The following is a 19,245-nucleotide window of genomic DNA, read 5'->3' as shown; positions in this document are numbered from 1 at the left end:
CTGAAATTTTAACAAAAACAAAATTAGCTCTACTCCATGCAATAAATGCTTCTAAAAACCTAGCAGCATGGTTCTCAGTCAAGACTAACATGTAAATGTTGTTAGTAAAGCCTGCTTCATGAGAGGCTGTTGTCACAGATGCAATTTGTTCATCAAACTTGGAGGAAAATGGCTAAGTAAATCAAATGATTATACACTGTATTTACCCGAATAAACCGTGCACAAATGATGATATTACAAAGATTTACACACATTTTTACACCCATGATATTACACTGAATGAATATCTGTTGAAATATTTGTAACAGAACCACAAATGCAATGGAGGTAACAAGTTCAAATTTTAGAAATGGTCAAAATAAAAGTAATGACAAAAACACAAAATTAGCATGGTGTGTGAGACCTAGCCTTAAGATATAAAATGCACTGTCTAATGTACAACAACCATAAAAAACTTTATTGCACTATGAAAAAAATTATTACATTAAAAACATCAGAGATGATTGCATACAGTGTAGTATCTACTCACCTCATCAATATAAGTCTTTCAACTGTTGCAGCCTGATGCATGTAGGAAGACTCAAGTACGAAATCAGTGTGGTGGCAATACAATAAATGTGTACTATATGAACTGATATAGTTAACATATTTGAAAGAATCAACATTACAACATAAATTAAAACTATATCTAATATAAAAGTGATGGTGAAAACACAAAAATGAAATATGAAAAAGATAATTAACAATTAAAAAGCATGCAAACTTAATTTTTTGTAAGAACCTGAATAATAAACACTGATACTCCCTTGAATAAACTAGAGTGACATTTTAACGTGGCAACGCGCAGTGACAAGAGATTTTGAGGACAGACTTGCTTACTACAAAAAATGATAATATTCTGTTGTATGGTTTTTTAAGTCAACCTAACATTGTGTTCATTCTTCGATAATCACTGGCTTGCAGTTAAATCAGTGATGCAAGCACATAAACTTTCATTCATGATTCATGAATCACCTGTTTGGATCAGCAGAGCCAGTTTACTTACTGCTTGTAAATTTTTCTTAAAAATAATTAGCCTCAACCTCTTTGAAACTGTGGAATACAAAACTCGGTAAAAAATAAATGGAAGAGTTGATGATTTTCTATCCCTCTCAAAGCAAATGATCATAGCAAAAAAAAGGCTTCAACCACACTAGCTCTCATGGCCATCTTTATGTTATTAGGAGGTTGAGGCATAAATACATGTTGCATATACTAAGAAGGCTGCTAGAATTGTTAGCCTATTTTTCAAAATGTGTCATTGTCCCCAATAAACCAATTTGATTTAGATTTTAAAATAACAAGTTTTCAGCTTTAAAAACTTAAATAACTTTGTATATTGGGTAAAAACTGTTTTGGGAAACACTGGAAATTTACTTAAGCCCTAAATTTTAAAAAAAATCTGCAATACCTCCAAAATAAAAATTGCATCAAAACATTCAAAAAGGTTTATATTTTCAGATTCATGGATTATCATATTTTGTAAATGTGTGATATTTAACCATTCGGTATTTAGTCAATTTAAATATAAAAATTGAAAACTAAATTGGATGAAAGTATGTTTACATCCACCAACAATTTACATTAGATGTAAATAACAAAATCAGATATATCTTGAAAAAAAAATTCCGCAAAGAAGTGTTTGTAATGTTGCAGGACCCTGCCCTTACCAGCTTTTAATAGAATTTTTGAGAAATAAAAATTAAACTTTGACATTCAGAGGAATCAGCTGATTGTATGGTTTCAAGGTTATAGTAAACTAGTTTTTATACTTGTATTTTATTGTTATTAATATTCTTGTAAATAATTTTTATGCCAAGATGTATATTTAGCAAAGTATAATTTTACTGGTTTTCATGATATATGGGTAAATGTATTTTTCATTATGTTATTTACTTTAAATTTCGTTTAAATGCCTATATTTTACATTTGGAGTTAATCAGAAGCTTTCATAATAATTCGAAAACAATTGTTATTGTTTGAGTGAAAGAAAAGACACGAGACAGATGCACGACTCAGTGGCGCCATGGTTTTTTCAAATGTTTGTTCAGTGCAGAGGCTTTCTGGCAATTTCTGTATGTATTCTTACGATGGGAAAGTTGAATTCCTGTAGTTCCCACAGTATTCATTATTGGACCAGAGAAAGAGACAGTAAAACATGTACTGGCTTTTTTGTCAGTTTTTCTGTAGTGAAATATGTTGTGATTGGTGTGGCTGGAGGCAGTGGCGTCATCCCGCCAGTTCTCTGCTCGATGTCGTCAAAATACATCGCGTTTGGCAGGGGTTCAAGCCATTAATTAAAATGTATAAAGGGACAAATTTACGACTGTGGTCCAGGCAGCGCTGGTAATTAACCTTGTTTTGGATATTTATTTTGAATTTCAGCAAGCACAGTCATCGGCAATCAGCCCACGATGGGGGTTTAGTGATTTTGGCCGCCATCCCAAGGACACCTTTGTCCTTGGCCTGTACCATCGACGCAAAGTAACTTCGGGACTTTTTTAGGCACTGTGAGATGTGGAAGTGAGTATTAAAAATGTTTGGAAAACATAAAAATTAATAAACATTCACGTTTTCGAACACGGAAATGTTTGTATGGAAATGAAAACTGTGAGAACCTGTTGTAAACATCATGTAATGGCTGACTGTGTTTTGCTTTTATATATATCTAAAAAATTAATATCCGTAAAAGTTGTTCCAACTCTTTTTCTTCATTAAAACCAGCAAAACCAAATTTAGACTTAAACTCTAAATTAAAATCATCAACAAACATTTTTGGCAAACATTCTCATTATTTATTATTATTTTTGAAGTGTTTTATGAATTTTGCAAGTCAGGTCATTTTTTAGCTGGGCTGTTCCGAGTTGTAATATACAGCTACACCTCGAAAAATAAAACTTCCCGCAAAGGAGTGTTTAATGCTGATTCTTAATAATAACCTAATTAAATTTTAAAAGGAATTCAAACCATTGTAGCAAATTTGTTTAAATACCGTATGTCCATAAAAGAATGTCTCAGTTATAAATTTTAATAGTATCAACAGTAAGCATTGTAAAGTTTTAGTTCAAGGTCACAATTAAAAAGTAACTCAGTTTTAGATAAGCACACACACGAGTACTGCTTTGTTCTTTTCTCGCTTACAGCGCCACCTACGCAAAATGGCAACTCCTGAGCCTAAAGCATTTTGTGTTCTGCAATATGCTAAGAGTGAATCTGTAATTTTAGTTCAACGTGCATTTCATTTAAATTTTGTCAAAGTCCCTGGATTGGTCGTAATGGTCAAGACGACAGAGCTCTTTTTCGCTGGCCTCCAAGTTCACCTGACAAAACACCATGCTATTTTTTGCTTTGAGGCTTTATAAAATATTAAATCTACTTTCCGCCGCTACCTAATGATTTTCCAGAGTTGAGACACAGAATTGAAGAGGCTATTGCTTCCATTACTCCGGACATGTTAAACAAAATGTGAGAAGAATTGGACGTAAGGTTGGATGTGTGACGTATAACTAAAGATAAACTAGGTTAGTTTACCTGCAATATGATGAGTGATTTGTTGAAAATAGTCTAAATTGAATTGTTATAACATCCCCTGACCATTTTCATTTCTGTGATTTTTCCCACTTTTCAATACTTGTACCTAGCAACAGGACTGGAGATAGAGAGGGAAGTTGTATGCCTGGGGTCTGATTTCAGGGACATGGGATTACAAGACGTTATTTTGGGCTGTGTGGCCATTGCTCAAGCTCACCAATAGGACAATATCAAGATCGACAAAGTTGTATTTGGTTGAATCTCTGGTCTTCATATTTTTGTAAGAGTGTAAGACCTTGACCATTAAAACTTAAGACCAGAGACAAATTAATGCTTCAGAGATATGGTGCTGGTGAAGAATGCTGCAAATAGCATGGCTGGAGAGAAGAACAAATCTTAAGCATCTCAATGTGGCTATCTTCCAGTATGAGTAAAAACTACCGCCAGTTCCTTGGGCACATTTTGAGGAGGGAAGAACAGAGTATATAAAAGACTGTTTTGCAAGAACAGCACAAAGATGGATTAAGCAAAACAGATCACCAGTCTATCTCTCCGCCAGATACTACAAAGAGCTGAAAACAGCTCTGGATGGCACCATCTTTTCAGGGAAGCATTATTAAGAGTGTGACTAAATAAGGTTATGATGCTCAACAATATGAAAAAAAAAAAAAAACCAACTGAAGAAAGATGTTGATAAAAGGAATATTTTTATTAAAACTTTCTACTCAAAAAATTTGACTAAATTGAATATTTAGCCATTTTTCAATATTTACGAATCAAATGTTAAATGAGGAAATTTCTGCTTGAATAGCACTGGAACTTATGCATTAAATTACATCACCTACAATTATAATTTAAATTTCAGTCACTTTTTAAAAATTATTCACAAAACCATATTTACATTTTCCACAATAAGAATAACTAGTAACATTTATAGAGGATATGAATCAACAATAATATTTTTAAATATAGATTTTAGTACAATTTTTTAACAAAAAATAATTTTATTAAAAAATGTTAAGTGGAAATATGACCTGACTTAATTTTCTAATGAAAAGTACTCAATAACTTCAAAAACTAATTGCTAAGAAGAGAATTGGTTTTAAATTATTTTGGATGATTCCATGGATATTTATTAGTAATAGGAACATGGAGTCTATTTAATTTCAATATTAATTTTTTTTTATTTTTATAGTATAAAACCACTTTTATTGATTTTTGTTTATAATGTATAAACATACCAAATGGCCATATGAACATATTTTTAATACCTAGAACTTTCAGTTATATTTTTTAACGGATAGTCATGTACTAAAATACAGTATTTTATATTAAACAAAAATCCAGGCTAAAAATTTTGAAACCTGATCAAAATTCTTTTTAAACATTTAACAATTTACTTGTAGAGAATTCAGTGAACACCTAGTTTTACAAAAACAAATTAAACCACATTCAGTGAGCTCGAAATTCAAAACACTCCAGTTAGAGATAGGGCCTACTCAGAATAATAAAATTACTTAGGAAAAAATGGGTTCCATGAAAAACAAAATATCCCGGTTTTTTTCCCAAAAACCCAGAACCACAACTTTCCAGAAATGTTGGGCAGGAAATTACTTACTCCCATTTCCTGATTTTACTCTGGTAGTTAACAATATACATGTCCATGTGCCAAACTTGTTAACAAACTGTTTTCAAAGAAAGAACTGCAGGTTAACCTAATTCAATGCATTTACGCGATAGAAAATGCACCATTTTAAGCAGTTAAAACTCAACTGTGGTGTGAAATATATTTTCAGGCACGATTGTAAACAAGTATTTTATTCAAACGTAAACATAAATAAAGGTGCGAGAACGAAGTGAAAATTAACTGAAAATGTGTTTGTAATATTGCCAAATGGGTACGTGGCCATCGTAAATAACTAAAACAAGTGACTAACTTGAGTTGAAAGTGTAAATATGACCTAATTTAGTCACTATATCACAAATTAGGCTTTTTCTTTTCACTTTGCAGTCAACATAAAATTAAATAAGGTTAACCTTATTGTGTGGTATTTTGCAGTCCTTGAAAATTAATTACCTGCCTCTATCAATCAAGGATCCTACACTCCTATTTTAGTCAATTTCCCTGAGTTTTCCCTGTTTTCCCTGTCTCCCCTCACATTTTTTCCCTGTGCCATTGATCCATCTAGTAAGATATGTTTTTATTTAATTTTTGATTTTGTCAGCGAGAGGTATACTATTGATATGTAGCTGTCATAATACATATTTAATACCTTTGACACCAAAAAAAAAAATTAGTTTATATTAATATATAGATAATTATATTTATATATTTTATAGAGTAGTTGAATCTTAATTATATTAATAAAATAATATAACAATTATATAACATATTGTTACTAAAAACACATTTCAACAAATATACATAACATGTAGAATTGATCATAAAATGTTATCCTACACAATTTAAGGTTTGCACAGCTTTCTTGTCCTTCAAAATTACCTAACCAACTCTGCCCATCTTGAAAATAAATTGATGTCTGTTCGTGTTCGATCAAATATTGAAAAAATAGATATTTATTGTGATCAGGCAATATACGATAGATAACAGATTTTGCTTCAAATTATTACATAATAGTTTCTATCCTTACGTTTAATTAATGTTAGTAAAAATTAGATATGATAATTTACAACACACATTTTTTTAATAAATACATACCTGTTTTAAGTCATTACGACACTACATAGAAAAAAAATTACTGATACTGTTTTGTAACTGATTTTCACTGTCTGCGGGAACCCTGTAAATGTATGATCACCATATTTGGGACTACACAATAAAGAGAACAATGTTTTTCTTTTGTAAGTATTGGCATGGAAATTTTTGGAATTTGTAACCTTAAATAATTTCTGGTGCCGTCCCTATTCCGTGGGAAATTTTTTTTTCTCGCCTGAAATATTTTCAAATCGAAATTCCCTATCGTGCCCAGCTCCAGTTTTCAGCTATACAAATTACTTATTAATTCTTTAAAACATTCTAAACCTATAACTTCCCTTGCCCACTTAGTTTATTAACTACAATATGTACAATTTTATATATTTTGTTTCAATACCGAGATTTCAATATAAATGTAAGCTCACCAGACAAAAAATTAGTCACCCCTGGAGAAATCATTACAAGCATAATTTAATAAAGTGTGCAGGTACTTTGCATCCAAGTCAAGCCACTCGCTGAGGATTTGATCACGCAATTACACCAAATTATAAAAATTTATAAAAATTATTAAACATTGTTAACAAGTAACTTACCGAAACAGCGAAGCCACCATCGCCACCGCCCCCACCACCACCACTTTTGTCACTATCAACAGTAGAGCCAGCAGAACTTAAAGATGATCGAGAACCTCCTTTCGGTGGCATTTTGTCCAAAACATTTCGTTTGTGTACTTTCAAGTCATTTTTTTGTGTGCTTGGGACATAACCTCCCCGGAGAGATATTAGAATAGGTTCAGCATCAGTTCCCGAGAACCAATCTTCAGCAGAAAGCGCTGGCTCATCAGAAAGTGTGTCTGGATAAAGATCTTCTTGAAAAAGTTCAGACTGAAACATTTAAGTACAAGAATGTAAACACAAATCACAGACATAGAGTGTGAAAATAATAAGCATTATGACTCTTTAGTGAAAGTACAATACTACTGTTAGCTACCAGCTGACCAAATTATTTTACCAAACTGATAATAATAACATTAACATAGTAAATAAAGCCAACACAGGACTATAATTCATAAAAAAATATTTGATTTATTTATTAAAGCCATGCAGTCAATCCTATAAAATATTCTTGATTTTCATACTAAAATATACATACGTGTCTCAATAAGTATTGAAACTAGAATACTTTTAAGTAGTTTGTATAATCTATTCATCTATTTATTTATTTATTTATTTATTTATTTATTTATTTATTTATTTATTTATTTATTGCCTGTGGTTTGTACAACTATAAGTTGTGAATATGGTATGTTTTGCAAAACTTAATACTGATCAATATTGAAACATTCAAATCAGTGCATTACAAAGTTAGTTAATTTTTAATTTCAGTATGACTGAAGAGGAAATCCATGTAATAATGATCAACAAAATTTATCATCATTTAAAACTAGGTCATGATCAGATGAAAAAAATAACTAAAAGTACCTCAAAATTTTACATAAAGTTAAGTGTGCATTCTTCAAATAAAATTATACTGAGCCAAGGAAAAAATTGACAGAATTAAGTTTCAGTAAATTTTATGTATTTTATTGTAATAAACCTTTTACGCTATTCTTATGATGGTCAAAAGCAAATCCATGGGCTCTATAAAGTGGCATTCAGAAGGTAGGGAAGAAGGAATTGTGAAAATCATCTTGTGTGTGGTCAGGACTCTTTGCAATATTTTCTGAAAAAGACCACAATTGGTTGCTACATTATTGGTTACTTTACTAGTCACATCTTTCAAATATTCAGTGTTGTTAATGTTTGTGATAGGAGATAAAGCCATCAGTTTTAAATCTTCTGATACTATGTCTAGATGTTGAGAAAATCAGGCTAATGATAGCCTTAAGGAATAATAAGAGGCAAAAAATATTTTTTATGGTTTTATTTTCAGACCAGTTAAAATTTTTAGGCAGGGAATTACTATGACAATGTTTTTATTTTTATAAATAATGTTTGTTCATAAAGATTTTCAACAAATATGACACTAAAGCATTTCTCATTACTACTTATTTCACCAAAATACTATAATGTAGGCTGCAATTCATGATACATGTTTATAATAAAATAATTTATAAGAAGCATGTTAAATTAAACACAGAACTACTAGCAGTAATACAATATAATCAGCCACCATTTGTATGTTTGAAAAATGTATTAACATCTGTAATGTAAAATCGAATTTAAAAGACACATGATCATGAAATGAAGTACATTAACTGAATAAAATGTATTCAAAGAGTAAATTATTGTAATCTAAGTGTTCTTAAAATGCTGATTAATTTCATTATTTAAGTTATTTTTTTTTTGTTTCTGCGTTATTTTGTTTTCATTGCAACACACCAAAAGATCTTGTCGCTAGCAAAAAAGTACAATATATAATTTTATGATGCATTAAGCTTCACTTCACACAGCATAATTTAATTAAAAATCATTCCATCATAAACAATAATTTAAAATATTTATTTATACAGTAGACTCCCGATTATCCGGGGTAATGTCTGGCAAGGGGTCCGCGGATAACCAAAAGTTGTATTGTAATGTCAAAATAAATTACACATTAAAGTTTTTTTTATCCTGACTGTCTAGACAAAAACTGTAACAAATGCCCCACTAAGTAACGCCCTAATTCGTTCCAGTAAAACAGAGTGCTAATCAAAAGAGCACTAGTCAAATATATTATTTTTTTCATAGAGAGTATTTTTATCAAAATAATTTGTTTTCCAAACAGGTAAGTGTGCTTGCTGACTACCATTTTAATCGAGACACTTCTCCCATTAAAATTAATTTAAAGTACTAATATAAATCTAAATCATTTTAATAAATGTTGAATAACACTTTGAGATTAAAAAACCTAAATTTAAATTTAAAAATTCACGTACCACATTGTTTACATAATAGGGCTTGGCCATAACCTTTTTTTTTTCCTATGTAGATGCTACCAACATATCAGAGTTACAAAATATTAATGTTATTGATATATGAGACACCTTTCAGTTCTAATAAGAATTTAAAAAGCATAAATTAACATTTTCTAGTATCAGAAAAATTATTTAACATGTTAACATAATTCCCTACTATGTTGTTTACTAGATGTGTGTCTGCCATTATTTGCCATTAGCACATTTTCCACTAGCACATTCTAAAGGTGCAAGGTAAACTACCCTTGAAAGCTTCCAGTTTTTCTCCTGCATGCAGGATGACGGAACATAAACGTTTGTTGAGCGTCGTTGGAAATAGTTATGCAATGAAGGAAGCGAATAGCTACGGAGGAAAGAGCAAAATATTGTTTGTTGATTAATCATATTATTATTTGTTGCATTATATTTAATGCTACACAAGTGCAGTTACCATGTTGTGCGCACACGGAAATAAAAAGTCAAAAATTATTTTTGGTGTTACGATTTGTGAAAGTGAAATATGGCACAGTTAACTCGCAAACAGAATAACCCGCACCTGGATAATCGGGAGTCTACTGTATATCAGAAGCAAAATCCTTACAGGCCAATAAAGGGTTTATTAGTAGTGATGTACCGATGTAATCTTTATAGTATCAATATCAGCCAACAGTCCCAATTTCCTGGAATTTCGATTAAATAGTTACCAAACAATAATTAACAAACTGATACACATGAAAGAAGTACAAGTTCATCCCTTCAGGTTTAGCCAATACCTGTTTATAGTTCCACAGGCTCTAATACTACAATTTTTCTATGATTTCGGTCCTTTGAATTTGTAGAAACTAATTTTTTATAACTCTAAATTCACTTGAATGTCTAAGTTATATTGTGCAATCATTTATGCTATATTTATTACAAAAATTATGTTAAGGCTTATTTAGAGTGCCATAAAACTAAAATATACAAAAATGCATTTTCTTTTAAATGTGACCTGCGGCCGAACGTGACATCAACAACTAAATTGAGAGAACCAAAAACAATGCAGAAAAATGCAGTAAATGGTCACTTGTCACATTGTAAACAACTTATATGCATAGTCCAGTGTATAAAAAACATACCACTGCCACCATGTTTTCACAAGGTGTGGTGAAATGAAAGACAACATATTTGTTCCAAAAGTTTTTATGCCATAAACCTTCCCAATATTGAATCCAATACTAAATTCCAATGACTTTAAAGATTAAAAAATTGGCTGCAGCCAGTATCTATTATGATAGGCATTCCATTAAATTAAATAATATGCTTAATGATGCCATATTTTAAAAATCAAGCATTTGAAATTTGTTAAGCCTAAAAATCTGGTGAAACCAAGATAGCAATTTTCAGTATTCCTATCCCCTTTTAATTTTATTACTGTTATTGGATGCAATCAAAACTTTTCAGTTTAGAGCCCAAGATTATTTGTGGCAATGAGATTAGCTCATATTGTTTGTTCTGACGTCGACCAGGGCTACGCCCTCCCTAAGCCCGATGTGCCTCACGCCACTGCCGACTCCCTCTCCTCCCACCGACAACCTCCGTTTCAAACCTCCCGCCAACAAGTGCGTGTGTGCATGTGTCCGGTCGCATTGCGCGACCCCTTTCGGCGCCCCACCCTTACTGGAGCGGTGGAGACTATGTTTTTTAAATAATGTAATTCTTAAATATCTGTAATACGTAATCCTTAAATCTTAAATAACTTGTAATTTTTAAAAGGTTTTAATAGTTATCTTTAACCGTATTTAATATTAATGTACTAACGGTAAGTTCAGCCCTTCATGCGGCCATGACACCCAGGCCCGGGGCAGTCTCTTCCGTTCGCCGTGCGGGGTAGGACACACCTCAGCACCTCGTCGACTTCAACTTTTGCTTGTAACTGATCCGTTAACATCCGCCAACGTAAATATTTTTTAAAACTTTTTTAATCAACCTTCCAGGCCTACCCCGGCGGCAGACTGTTTAACATAATTAATTAAAGCTCCCCGGAGCATTTTCAGATAAATCGGCCGACTTATACTTTCGGAGCCAGGCCACGCGATGTCCTGGTCAGCAAGAAACCTCGACTATGTGCTGTTTTCTGTGTGCGTCTTGAGTGTACGTGTCGGCGCCAATAAAGTTCAATATTCATTAGGCTCTTTGCACTTAATTCTCGACCACGAGTTTCCCGGCACAGAGACAGATGTGTGTGGGGCGCTTCAAGACCCCACGAGCAGTAACATAGCGTGCCCGCCGCTGAGAGCGGGCCGGTGAGTGCTAGCGGGGGCGAAGTCGAACCAGGCTCCACATGGGTCACGTCACGGCCCTGGGACAGACAGAGTCGGTAGCCAGGTCCACGTGACCATCCACGTGGTGGCGCCCAAGATATAAACGTACACCGATTCGAAAACCCCCCTCACAAGTGGCGCCCAAGAGCATGGGACTAGGCAAAGCACACCCGGCCGCAAGAAACGGAACGTGCGAGTTGTACGGTTGTGCGACGGAACGAGGTGGTGAACAACAACATCCGCCATGTGGCCACGGCGCCCACGGGTTTTCCAAGAATCCGGCAGCTGGCTGCAAAAGAGGTACTGTACTGACTGCGTATGTGCGTGTGCAACCATGTCTGAGTTCAAGGGACTTACGTTTGATTCAAATGTATCTCTGTACCTGAGTGGAATGTATTGTGCAAAGTGTACACGGCCACGACACGTGTATGTGCCTTAAACCAGGCAATGTACCTTCATTCGCGGATGAATTTTTTAAATCCACAATAGCCATGGTGCACGTCAGTATGACTCCGGTAGGACACGTAGACTTGCCCGAGTTTGCCGGGAGGACCAGTGACGACCCGGGGAAGTTCCTGAAGGTCTGCCGGGAGCGACTAGGTTGCTACGGCGTAGCAGATGCAGAATGGGTGGACCGCATGGGCCAAGTACTGAGAGGTGACGCAAAGGCTTGGTGGACAGTTGTAGTAAGCGAGTATGACATGCCGTGGAACGAGTTCACCCGCCATTTCGAGGCACGTTTCGCCGACACACGGACAGAAATTAAGGTACGTTCAGAGCTGTACTGCGCGGAACAGGGACACACGGAGGCGGCGGAAGCTTTCATCCTGAAAAAGTTTCGCCTGTTCAAGCGGCTGTTCCCGGCGGGAAACCCAGATGAAGTGATTGAACTTGTGGTAGAGCTGATGCACCCTGAACTACGTGTCCACCTGTGCCACGCAACACAGAAGTCTGCAGAGGACTTTGCCCAGTGTGCACGGACCGTCGAACAGGATGTGAAGGCGGCGGAGACAAGACGGCAGGAACTAACGCAGACGCAGCGCGCGGTCATGTCAGCCGAAGCGACTGCCCACGTACCATACACATTACCACGGGACAGCAGCCGGAATGTAAACAACCGCCCCGCAATCACATGGAGGGGGCACGTCATCGGCGATAGGTCACCACCTCAGTGCCAGACCTGTCAGTTCGGCGTGCGCCGCTGGCACCAGGACTGCCCGGTCCGAAACGCGCCCCGGGCAGGGAGTAACCGACACCAACAAGCAGGACTCGGCCCGCAGGGGATCCTACCGCTGGCGCAGTATCCCGCAGTCGAGACCAGCAGCACGACCACCGACGGACCCAGCTTAGGACACGTAGGCACAGCCGAAGGCGGCCTGCTTCGCGTCCCCGTCGTGGTGAATGGCCGCGCAGTCAACGCCCTTGTTGACACCACAACAAGCCACAACTGCATCGCCACCCGCCTCGTCGAGAGCTCACAGTTTGAGCTTCGCCCCGGCCTACTCCAACTCGCCACTGTCGGCGACGCCTGCCCGACGCAGGGCGTCGTGACGCTCCACGTCAGCGTCAGAGACCAACACTCCGTAACGACCGCCTTAGTGGTCGATGGACTCCTGGACGATGTCATCGTAGGACAGCCCTGTTTGTGTGACCAGGACGCCAGCATCGAGGTGCGGTCGAGGCATCTACACGTGGGCGTCCAGGGCCGACGCACCCTCCATGGCATCGGGCACCCACTGCCACCTCCGGATCACAAGGTCAGTCTCGATGAGTTTTTACATGATGTGCCCCCCTGTCACTGAGAAATGTTGCAAAGAGTGCTCGACCACCAGAGTAACATGTTTGTCACCGCTGACCCACTTAAACGCACCACAGTGATAGAACATGCCATCCCGACCCTCCCGCACGAACAGATTTTTGTCCCTCCTGGAAGCTACGGTCACGTGGGTAAACAGACTATCCTACCCAAGTGCACGAGATGTTGCGGGACGGCATTATCGAGCCGAGTGAAAGTCCGTATAACTCGCAAATAGTCTTGGCAGAGAAAAAGGACGGCACATTGCGGTTCTGTATTAACTTTAAACCGCTGAATAAGGTCACCATTAACGCCCCGCCACCCCTGTTGAACATCGCCAACACGATAGCTGGACTGGGTGACGCTAAAATATTCTCGTCATTGGACTTAAAATCAGGCTACTGGCAAGTGCCAATCAGACCCACAGACCGACCGAAAACCGCCTTCACCATACCGGACGGGCGGCGCTTTCAATTCTGCGCTATGCCTTTTGGCTTGCAAAACGCGCCTGCCAAGTTTAAAACAATGATGACCCGTGTGCTAGATAATAATGCAAGAAAGTTTGCCGCCAAGTACATAGACAACATAATTATCTGGTCTCAGACCTGGGAAGAGAATGCCCATCACCTGGCGCTCGTATTAGAGCGACTTGCCACCCACGGACTTACGTGCAACACAGCCAAATGTCACCTAGGCACCACCGAGCTTGACTTCCTGGGGCTCGTAGTCAACGTGGAGGGGAATCGCCCAACGGAAAAACAGCTGGAAGTGATTGTAAACAAACCTCCGCCCCGCACCCGCAAACACCTGCAGCGCTTCCTGGGGCTGGCCAACTGGCTCAGGGTGTTTATACCTGGCTTCTTGCTCGTGGCCGCACCCCTCATGGGACTACTGTCACCGAAACAGCCCTTTACGTGGAGAAACGCCACGCAGCTTGCCTTTGACGAACTAAAGAACAGGTTCCGTGAATGCCATCTATTAGCCCACCTCGACCCGAACAAACAGGTCATCGTTCAAACTGACGCCAGTCAAGAGGGCATCGGCGCCATTTTGCTACAAATCGGCGACGGAGAATACGCGAGTGAGAAATTCGGGGAAGTCGAGCAACGCTATAGCGTTAACGAACGTGAATGCCTCGGGGTAGTGTGGGCACTACGACGCTATAGGCCGCACCTGGAGGGTCAACACTTACTGTTGCGTACCGATAGTCAGTGCCTTAAGTGGCTGGCGACAATGCAGGGTCGCCGCTCAAAGTTGACACGCTGGGCCAAGCTGTTTCAGTCCCTAGAGCACGTGCCCGGCAAGAGTAATTAACTCGCGGACGAGCTGTCCCGCAACCATATTAATAATATTACTGCAAGTCATTTATTATTTTATTTATAATAGTTATTTGCATGCAAAATTTAAGTTGTTTTTTATTACGCCAAGTAAGTGTAACTTCTAACACTCATACATAAAGTACAAGTACCCATTTTTATTACTTTATCTTAAGTTTTAAAACTAATAAGATATTATAAACAAATTACCTTCCTGGGGACTGTCATAGTTATGACTTGGCACAATCCTGAATTATTCAGGCGGTAAAATCTTGCAATCTCACAAGAGTTAACATCACAGCCCCGTTTTGGCATCATTCCAATGCCTCGTTGAGGATCTGGCGTTTGGAAAGTGTTAATGTAGTGGACATACGGTGCCTCTGCCGTGATCTCAAAATATCTTATCACACTGTCACCCTGAAACAAACATGACAAGTTTGACTAAATCATGCTCAAATATTGAAAACAACACTTTAAAACAGAAAATTTTTATATTACAGCCTAAAGTAGAAAATACTATAGCCCGTCCCACTCTTAGATTGTAGTACACGGCATATGGCGCGCGCTGTTGCCAAATCTCTAACACATTACGAATTTCAGGAAATGCGTGTCTATGTAATTCGGATCGAACAAGAAGCATTTTAAAAAATCATATCGTAATTTATAATATTTTATACTATTACACATATAAATTTGTAATAATGCCACTTTTATGTAAATTTCAAATAAAAACTACCTATTGTAGACGAAAATTTTATATAGTTTTCTTTTATGTTCTAAAAATCCCATATATATATATATATATATATATATATATATATATAACATTTTCATGGGCCCGATAAATGCCGTATTTTTGGACAAGTCATGTCCAAAATGATAAATAAAATACGGTAATGGAAATTCTCGGTCGAGTAAGTTATGGGAAAAATCCGAACAACTGGTTCGAAATGGGGAAGATTTTTTAAAAAACAGAAAAATCGCAACTACTCCCATAATATGAATAATATCGAATCCGTTTTAACGTAAGATAACTCGGAGTACCTAATGCCGAAAAATGTTTTCTAAATAAATTTTTGATACGACCAGCCATAACTGCATGGGTTCGAAAAAAATTTCCACCGGACAAAAAAAACGTTAACTGCCTTAGTAGACACCTTATCAAATCTGTTTAAATTGTTTGTAAATATCATAATTATTTTCCAAAACTTTGTCTAAAACAATGTTTGATAAGATGCTTGGTGTTGAGAAGGATAGAAAAATAATTCAAAATTTTGTACCATGATCGCTATTAAATTCCTTCGTATTTATTTCATACATTTTACATATTATGTTCAAGAATCGATTAAAATATTTTTGTTGACTAAGGAAGCCATGTATTTGAAATTGCTTGTAGGACAGAACCCCACTTATCTAAACACACGACCCTGTTTCCTCTTACGACGGCAGCGCGCGCTCTTGTACTGATAAGACACATATTTAACAGCTATTTCCACGGAAACTGTAGAAGCAATTGAGATGGAGCTGCTTTTAAAAACTAATTCAATTCATTGTGAACATTTTTCATGCTTTCGTCCCCCATCTATCTTTAATAGAAAAAAAAATTCCGCTGGTCAACGTTTTGATGTGTCAGTTTGTGAGAAAATGCATTTCAATATATTAAAAAAATTATTTAAGTGAAACCTGTACAGTTTTTGTCTTAACATTTGTTCGGTGGCGTCCTAAGGCATTAATTTACTAATAAAAAAATCTGAATGAAATATCCATGTAGGTTTTTTTGTTTTGATGTGAAACATATCGGAATACTTCAAAACAGTTCGCAGAGAATAAAATATGTTTTTTAATTTTATCGGACACTTAAAATATTGTTAAGTATTCAAAATAAGCATTGCCTGATGCGTATTTCGATGCTATACAATATGAAAAAAAGCTTGGTCCAAAAATTAAAATTTTAAATTTCGTTTGATATTTGGCAACAATGCACGAAGAAACAAGGACAGTGCTAACGGCAATCGGCGTGTGTTAGAGAGAGAGAGAATGCGCCCATTTACTTCCACACTGCAATCTAAGAGTGGGATGCTCTATACAATACATCAGTTCTATTGTTATTTAATGACTTTGGGATGGCTTAATATCTGCTCTATAATCTAAAATACAGTGACTTAGAATGAAATTAGGCAACACAATACAGTAAAAATAAAGATCATTTGGAGAGCTTAAAACCGACGTTAAGGTGATGAAAGTTACACAATACAGGCATCCAGTGTATCTTGTGCATAGTAACGGCTCTAGGGATAAACATAGGCATTTTAAGAACTATGTTCATTGACATTCTGCCTTCTCTTCTCTACATGTCCTACATATATAAACACATTTTTGACATTTACTTTAGAAAAATCCTGTATATCCTAATGCAACATCATAATGGACAAAAACAACTTTTACAAACAAAAAGGGTTTCTTTCATATGTATTATGAGGTGAAAATATCTGTGCTACCATATACTGTACAAACTATTTGACTCAACTGATCTTTGCTAAAATTTAAATCAGGCTTAAAAGCCATCCATCTGCGAACCGTCAGCATCTGAGTGTAATTAATCACTGCTTATTGCAATAACACTGAGAATATGTCACTACAGTTGACTAATCTTCAATTTACCTCCGCCATGACCTGACTGACTATCTTGTATTTGGATATTTTTTTAAGTTATGACATTTGACTTGTAGGCTATACACATGAAAAACAGAATAACTGAAAAGACTATAATGTTGCAACAATATTGTATAGTATATAGTATAGTTGTAAGAATATTAATTATAGCCAATAGGAAGGCAGCTTTTCCGGGGAATTCCCTAGTTTGTACTGTTTTGTGTGGTTTTTGGTACTGTGCTTTGTTTCATCAGTTGTTTGCGGGCTGGGCCGAGAGGTCGCACCATTTCGGCGGCTCAGAAATTTATTTTCGTTAAGGAAGACAATAAATGTTACACTTAAATATGACTCACCAATAACATTTTTCTAGTAATGTAATCAACATTAACAAAATTAACATCCAACTACCTACAACTTCAAATGAAATATTTTTTTAAGTGTTTATTTATGTGCAAGGGAACAGTTTTCATATTAGCCGGGCACATGTTACTTGCTACAAGATATCATAATATAAAAGAATAGTATAAAGTTGTACCAGGTAGTTCTTAATTTTTTTCTTTGTGTTTTCCTAATATCAACAGTGAGGTCATTCGAGATGATAACACACAACACAGATCAAGGCTATTGGGGAAGGATGCGGCCATGGCTACTGTAATGAACCATACCAGCATTTCCTGGAGTGATTTGGAAAACATGAACAACCAAAATCTGAATGGCCATGCCAGGATTCCAACCCGGGTCATCTAGAATGAGAGTCAGTGTCTAACCACTACGCCAACTAGCTCCATTATTTTTCAAGTATAGCAAAATAATGCAAGAACTGAAGAACTAAACGAACACTGTGCCAATTATGTTGAATCATCCTGTTATCAAACCCTGAATATTTACTTAACTAAAGCAACAGCTTGATGCATACATAAGCACTATTTTTTTTATTTGTAATCGCTGAAGGTGGTCTGTCTTCCCGTTTCTGGGAACCAAAACATGTGAACTAAAAAAAAAAAACTATTGGCTTAATTTAATATCAAACTGGAAACATTCTTGTTGAGGTACAAATGAAAAACATTGACCTCAGATGGTCCAGATTCACCAAATGTGCACAATGAGGAAAGTTGAAAGACACAGCGGGACAAACAGAACTATGTTTTAGATCTCACTGAAAATTGGGGACTGTACTCCAGCATTTTAATTATCTGGGTTCGATACCCCAGTTAAAAGATATGGGGCTTAACCCGCACTTTTTGGAGTTGGAGAAGACAAATTTAATAGACTGCTTACTTAAAAACGAGAAGCATAAACCTCAGTCCTGTAATCAATATTATTTGCTTGAAATAGAATGATCAGGTATCCTCCATGTGCTGAAGAGTGATCAGTTCTTCAGGCTGGAACAGTAGAGAAAATTCTCAAAACTGGATTGGAATAAATGCCCAAACGATCACAACCTCATAGAAATGTTGGCAAGTGAAAATTTTTTTTAATACTAAATATGACTACTCTGACTGCTACAAGAATATAAAAATTAAAACCTATTATTTAAAGGTTGGTTGAAAAAAAATAATTAAATTTTGCACTTAAAATTAAATAATAAAAAATATATAATCACAAATTTAATTATAAATATAAAGAAGCAATTACTCTTAAATAAGTAATTTTAACTTCCGTGGCATACACTAGACTTAACACTGCCTGAGAAGAGACTTGAACAGAGGCGGTGAATGGCCAGGTATGTGACCCAGTTAGCACTCGGAAGTGGTCATGGCTCATTAGATCAGATGACCGAATGCAGTTTGAAGATGCGAATTTAGTGCTTGCTCAGTGACTAAGCGTGACCTTAGAACACACAAAAGAAATAAAACCAAGTGTCATCTGGAAAAGTCACCATACTACTAACAATGCAAATTAAGATGCAAAATAAACTACAAATCTGTATGAAAGAGTGCATGAAAAAATTGTAA

At 36.3% G+C, this 19,245-nt stretch overlaps 1 protein-coding gene across 1 annotated transcript in view; it reads right to left on the bottom strand.

The window, feature by feature from the left end:
* The window catches only part of LOC134529453 (coronin-1B), a 101,713-nt gene that overhangs the window by 29,933 nt on the left and 52,535 nt on the right, over window positions 1-19,245 (bottom strand). Inside the window, exons 7-8 of the mRNA XM_063363568.1 lie at window positions 14,849-15,055; window positions 6,880-7,170 (exon numbers count right to left, since the gene is read on the bottom strand). Of these exons, the coding sequence (XP_063219638.1) occupies window positions 6,880-7,170; window positions 14,849-15,055 (498 nt within the window). The remainder of the gene's footprint in view (window positions 1-6,879; window positions 7,171-14,848; window positions 15,056-19,245) is intronic.

This window comes from Bacillus rossius, chromosome 2, assembly GCF_032445375.1.
Source record: "Bacillus rossius redtenbacheri isolate Brsri chromosome 2, Brsri_v3, whole genome shotgun sequence".
Lineage (NCBI taxonomy): Eukaryota > Metazoa > Arthropoda > Insecta > Phasmatodea > Bacillidae > Bacillus > Bacillus rossius.
The sequence above is the reverse complement of the archived record's forward strand: the minus strand, read 5'-3'. Positions and strand labels throughout refer to the sequence as shown.